General features: G+C 41.0%; 1 protein-coding gene across 1 annotated transcript; it reads right to left on the minus strand.

The window, feature by feature from the left end:
* Positions 1 to 12: 12 nt before the first annotated feature.
* LOC129586347 (inactive phospholipase C-like protein 2) lies at positions 13 to 6,619 on the minus strand. Its single transcript, XM_055479533.1, has 9 exons — positions 5,556 to 6,619; positions 5,041 to 5,301; positions 1,718 to 1,867; positions 1,453 to 1,656; positions 1,195 to 1,385; positions 821 to 933; positions 658 to 721; positions 468 to 561; positions 13 to 367 (listed from the first exon to the last, which is right to left on the minus strand). The coding sequence occupies exons 1-9, from the start codon at positions 5,584 to 5,586 to the stop codon at positions 246 to 248; spliced, it is 1,230 nt and encodes a 409-aa protein (XP_055335508.1). The 5' UTR covers positions 5,587 to 6,619; the 3' UTR covers positions 13 to 245.

Below are 6,619 nucleotides of genomic sequence, written 5' to 3' on the forward strand. Positions count from 1 at the left end.
ACATTGTAATTCGCTTATCGTCGCACAGATATGATCTGCACAGGGCCAATTAATACCTGCTTTAATTTTCATAGCAGTGTTATAAAGCATTCTGTTAAAAAGTTTTAAGAAGAAGGATTAAATGATAAACCACAATGCCGTGTGTGCGATTTAACTTCTGTGATAACATGTGTGTGATTATGTACGACCGCAATATTGCAGAAACAATTACGAATGTCCATTAAAGAGCTTTGCTGTTCTGTGACCTACGTGTTGTGGGAGGAAGCAATAAAATAATGCGGAAGCGGCTGTGTCATATCCTGACAAACAACGCGGTGCACCGGGTCAAATATGTCGCACTCGTCCGACAGGAGAAACCGCGTTAACCCTGCAAGGTCAAGGTTAACGTACAGAATCAATCCAAAGTGCGCTGGCTAATACCGGGACAGCCAGCCGACAAAAACACGAGCGAGCAACGCAGCAGTTACCCTCAATGTGAAGATGGGAATTGGACCTTGACGCAGCAGATGGCTCGAAACGCTCTATCACATCAACTGCATACTCTCGCGAAGCGTTAGTAATCTAGACATGAGTACCATAAATTGCATTAAGCGGTCAACCGGGGTTTTCATGGCACTTTAAGCTAACGGCTAACGGGCGATCGACCATTGTGCTTACGCCTTGCTCTGACTCCAGGAACGTCGTTAGATCATCCACGGTCATGTATTCCTTATTTGCATACCTATTTAGATAGAAAAACGTTTACACTTGACGTTAGACTGCTGCAGTGAAAGGGAAGGCCCGACGCCAACCGTAATGAAAATAACCGCATTAGTCGCACCTAATGAGCAGATGGTAGATTTCCGGTCGGGTGGCCAGCTCCTTGTAGATCTCGATGAACGCGTTCATATCGATGGATGTTAACCCTTCGTCCACTTTTGTACTTTGAAATTCCTGTAATTGTAGCCAGTATAATTAATTGATCGCGCATTACAGTACTGTATTCGATGCATGCGAGTAAGCCTTATATTATCTGATTTTATAGTGGCAAAGGTCTTTAATTTTTTACACGTAAAGGTTACCACATCGTAAATAAAAAAATTATTCAAAAGGAGCGGAGTGAAGATGTAAGAGTAAAGAAGCCCGGTCTTGATGATTATATTCTAAGTGTCCATACTTCTCCGACACAACTGAGTTCTCAAGTGCGTTACGTACTTTTATCCGCTGTTTAATTTTACTAAGTGGCAGAGTGGGGCATAAATCAGCGATTAATGCGGCAACTTGATCTTCCGACAAAGTTTTGTCGGTGTCAAAGACATCGGCCACCGACTGGAAGCATTCCGACAGCCACGCGTCGCGCTCGTCGTAGCCCAAGTGGTTGGAATTGAGATTATGCACAGACGATCCTGCCGGGGAAAAAACCGCATCAGTTACTGTATAAAACACACTGGGCTAACGACGCCGACAATTCACCATTGAGCGACACCATTAAGGCCATTAATCCAGTCACCCAAATGTTGGCTTCGTCCGGACTGCTGGCCAATAAATCCAGCGATTCATAATCATCACCGTACACCACGGAAAATGCACACTCTCCGGCGCAATCCGCCGCGTCACGGTTGCGAAAGACTTCCGTGCGCTTGCCAATAAGGATCTCCTTCATTGAAGCTATGGAGACTGCACGAAAACATTCCCTTTGTTAACTGCTTATTGCGAGCTGCTATCGTGCTTAATGAACCTTTAGCCAAGTCCGGCTTTTTAGATGTGGGAGTCCACCGAATGGCCGATCTGTCCGTATCGAGAGTAAACGTTCTCCAATACTGTCTTGAATTCGACCGAACTTTTATCAGTTTCGTTCCGCGTGTCATGAATGCCAAGCAGTCAGCAACTATAAAAGCAATGTTTCAACAATAAGTACTAATAATCATTATAATAAATTACAATTTAAATAGTAATCTATCTACTATAAACGGTATCTATAATATGGCACCTATACTTGTAATTGCTGGTGTATTACCGCAAAGCCTGGACAAACCATATTTATTGCGCACTGATTTTTTTTCAAAGAAACTGCAATTATCCAGTCCTTAACATCTCCACAGAATCTTACTGGTGCTATTTGCAAGTACATAATTTAATAATAGCAGTCTAACAAAATTCATTCTTGCAACCCCCCTCCCCACGTGATCATTGTTCCAGGTTCAGCAAATTTTTGTTGCTGCACTTCATCACAATTCGCGTAAATGTTTACGGATCGTAGCGGTGTTTGATTAGGCGCAGTGTGCACCGTATTCCCCACCGAAAGTTTGGAATTGCACATAAAGCTGGCGCAGTCGGAATATGTCATCCGATCTTGACAGCGCCTGTTTTCACGATCGACTGTACCGTTAAACTGGCAGGATGATTACGTAGTATGTGACAGTAATCACACATTCATTTACCCGGCTTCAACCATTAATATTATTGTCTGGAAGAAGTTTAATAAATTTCCACTCAAACACTGCCGTTCCTGCAGGAAGCAGAGCGGGCATGAGTAATTTAAGCATGCATGGGAAAGTGCACTTCCCTTGATTTATCCCAGTAAGCACTGCGCTGAAGCAGCTGGCTACGCGCATTGTTATCGTACCACGTACTCGAGCAAGTTGTGCCAAGCATCTACATGTGCGTAATACGGACACTATTTTGTACTCACTAGTGTCACTATTCAGATTTTAAAACCTTCTGCGTATCTGTAAAACCAGTAACACGAATTAAATAAAATTAAGGGGAAAACGTTGCGCTGGAGAACGGTGCAGATAGCCGAAACAAAAACAGAACCAGTTGACTTTGTGCAAATAAAAATTATCATCATTTAATACAGGTTTCAGTATTTTGTATGAAATACTGAATTACAAGAGAATTAATACTGAAATAATTCACTGCTCGTTTTTATACAGTTGAGCATAGAAAAGAACCATGGGAATCATGGACGACATCTCCCGTCGAATACCGAAGGCCAAACGTTATGTATTATACCGATGTCAATTTCGATTTGCCATTGAATTTAGTGTTACATAATGGTCAAACTTTGTTGCCATCAGATAAAAATTTTATGGTTAAAATAAATCGTAAATAAAAGTGAAAAACTAGATCAATTAATTGCAGACTCTAAGAGCATTCGCTTCGTTTGATGTACAGTACATTCCACATACTATTAAGTTTTTATACGTAAGAAACTTTAGCTAGCGGCATAACGACTATTGGTATGGCATGTTTCAAGGCTACTGCTGCACTTTACGCAAACCGATTAATACGTTAACGAACATCCAGTAAAAGCAAATATGGAAGGAAAATTCTTAATATTTAATGAATGTAATTACGAATCCAACAATTTACAAAATGTACAAAAGACACTAAATTTTAAATACTAGGAACATCTTTAAGTTGAAGTCTCTTGAAGCAGTAAAATACTTTTCAATCACAAGTAAAGGCGTGCAGTACCATATTTACACCAGCTAAGAATATTATCTTGCACTTTACTTTGTGAATAACTGTTACTGCTTGTGAGTAGCTTCTGTAACTGTTGATTCGAAAGTTTTAAAGTAGGTTCCACTCAACTTATAATTAATAACAACATGTATGTTGCAAAGATGGTTGCCTGGATTGTATTCACATTTTACGTACGCATTTAGGGGTATGCGAATAATAACAGTAAAAATCCATTTCGAAGTGCGAGGCAATTTTCTGCGCTTATGTGGTGGCACTCCTGGATGTTTCAGTTGTAATCTAGGCAGACATCTCATTCGTTTTGATTACCGGTTGTGTAATCCGTCATCGGGTGATGGAGAATCGGTTTAAAAAGAGGATAATCCGTTTTGAGTGAGAAGTTCACTGATGATTTAGAATCAGTTAGCTAAGATGTAATAACAGTTTATACGGGTTATTTCAAACAGGCTGACTCTACAATGGATACACTTTTCGACCAAGCAGGCTACACTCCCCGGTTAAATATATTTTAGCCATTTATAAACTGCGATAAATTAATAATTATTTGATTACAATTTACAACTTTTCTAACAGCCTCTGCTAACAGAAAGCGGTAACCTGATTTAGCCCGGTGAACTTAAGCGAAATTTGAAGCTTGCAACTAACAACTGTTAGTAGTTCAAGGCGGGAAAATAATCACCAAATTACGCGAAAACCTGCCGACCGACCGACCACCCACTAAAGTCGCCGGGGTATTTTTAGTAAAAAAAATAATCGTTACTTTTCCCGATATCATACAGCCGGCTGCAATAATTATTGCATCAGTGGCGAATTCGGTCCGCTTGAACGGCACTAACAGAATTGCATACTTTTACCAAATTTCGAATATTCAACTATCGCTCAAGTGACTCTGCAATCAATAATTCGACCGTAAAAAAGCTAGAGCCATAGATAAGTCACACAGTTGGTTGTCGGCAGTATACACTATTTTGCGGTATAAAGAAGTCACCCTTTGCTTCCGTCCTCAATGAATTGTTAACTTTTATTACTGCCTTGGAAGCCAATCGATAAGAAAAAAGTAATAAAAGTGGTACACGGGAAACGGTGATTCACGCAGTAGAACCGCAATTACAGTCAAACTGCAGTTTTATAAAACTTGTAACTTCCTTTCGATTGCCATACGATATCTGAAGCGTGATACATCTACAAAAGATGTGCAATATCGCATAGCAAGTCAGTTGAATAACTTTCTCAAAAGTATTGTTCGCGTCAAGCAGGACATGTACGTAACGTAAACCTTTCCAAACAGTGGAGTACAATGAACGCAAACACGAGCGAAATAATTTAATATTACTTATAACTGAAACTTGGCAAAAATTAAATATTAACCTAAGTAAAACGATATCTGTATATACTATATTATACTTTTAACCCACTATGAAACTACACATTTTACACAATTTTTTAGCTTTTATTTTGTGACCAGAAACTTAATTGCGCAGAAGCTACGCATATTTTTAAGTTATAAATACCTTTCCCAAACATGAGAAATATCGCGCAAGTGAAAAGCACATGAAGACATTTCTTAGTTCTCACCGCTCGTAATTTTTTTCTCACTGGGCATACTCGTGAAGGAAACCGTCTTCTTAACACGATTCCGCGGCCGATTGTCCTTCATAATGCTGCTACGGCGTGTTATTCCACTTTCCCGCGATTCACTTCGCTCCGGTGGAAAGTGATTGTCCCGCCTATCTTTTTGAGAAGTTTGGTGGTTTATCTCTTCTTGAAGAGCAACAACATTAGTCGGCTTCCTGTTAGCGGAAGTGTCATCGACGAAATCGCCGACACGATGTCCGTCTGAAATGTAAATGCTATAAACCGTGAATGAATAATTTGATTGTCTTACTACTATACTACACCCAGACGAACCATCACCAGAATAGCAATAATATAAAAGAGTCAAAAAGACTAAGCGTTTAAACTGTTACAGCGATGCTGCAGATAAGAGCGCATATAAAAATAATGCCCATATTGCGTATACCAGACAAAGCAACTTCACGTGGGTTTGTTTATTCTATTAACAGCAAATTATTTTCGGGTGCAGTTCTCACCATTAATTAGTTTATCGGACGCCTGATCCATGATGTACGCCCTCCACGCAAGATACCGTCACGTTGTTCCACAATGCGTAATACAGCGGCATTTGTACCATGCATTCAAGTTTTTAATCCGTTCTAATTGACAACAGATTCCCAAGCTGCGTCCACAGCAAACCAAATGCGAATAAAGCAATACACCATCCAACAATAAGAGCCAATTAGAAGAATAAAAGCCGCACACCGGCACAGTGCAGCAATTTTGCCGTTTTTGCCATAAACTGTCAATCGCACGCATGCATCTCACTACTACGAAACTCCGCGATAATCGCATATATATCCAACTTGAAACTGCGAAGGTATTACATGAGGCGTGTGTTTTGAGCGAAAGCTATCGAAATGTTGTCAGTTTGTGGATGGTGCAGCGCTAGCAAAATAAACTTCTGCTGAATTTTTTCCCTAAAACAAACATTTCGATCAAGGCTGCAACGGGACAGACAGGGAATCACTATCGACCATGCGCTAACACAGCTGCAGCTACGCGGATCAAAGAAGAATAGTACAAATGCCACGACGCAGAACACTGTGCATATACGCTACGCCATACGTTATGGCTGGATGAAAGTTTGCGATTAGGAAGCATGTCAGCGGCGCGTACAAGTATGCTTTTTTTTGCTGCAGCCTTTCCGGACAGTCAGCTGGCAATGTACAGAACAGCTGCATACTTCAGCAATATCGCGGCAATTTAGCATTGACAGTCAATGAGGACTAAAAATATGCAGATGCGCTATCTTTACTGCCGGCATACACACGACCCAACGTACACATATACATGTTCATCCCAACTTTGGACCGCCGCTCGTTCACTTTTTTCGGCGTATGTCTACTGGATCCTCGTTTCAGAAGTCCCGTTCAGACAGGCTTACTGTGCCACACGCAGTGTACTGTGCGGGGATATTGCCGCAACAAAGTTCCAGAGGCGCAGGATAGCACTGGTCGCCCATCAACGATTAAATGCACTAGGCCAACTACAGTATGCTTTGTGCGCATGCAAAACGGCCGGACCCGCGTCCGGATCG

Source organism: Paramacrobiotus metropolitanus, unplaced genomic scaffold, assembly GCF_019649055.1.
Source record: "Paramacrobiotus metropolitanus isolate TYO unplaced genomic scaffold, Prichtersi_v1.0 Parri_scaffold0000002, whole genome shotgun sequence".
Taxonomy (NCBI): Eukaryota; Metazoa; Tardigrada; class Eutardigrada; order Parachela; family Macrobiotidae; genus Paramacrobiotus; species Paramacrobiotus metropolitanus.

What these genes read in the sequence shown, in the direction of transcription:
- LOC129586347 (XM_055479533.1), bottom strand. Translation starts at nt 5,586, where the DNA reads ATGGATCAGGCGTCCGATAAACTAATTAATG. An exon ending in TGAGAAAAAAATTACGAGCG is followed by an intron (nt 1,868 to 5,040) that starts GTGAGAACTAAG and finishes TTGCTTTTATAG; the next exon opens with TTGCTGACTGCTTGGCATTC. An exon ending in AAATTAAACAGCGGATAAAA is followed by an intron (nt 934 to 1,194) that starts GTACGTAACGCA and finishes CTACAATTACAG; the next exon opens with GAATTTCAAAGTACAAAAGT.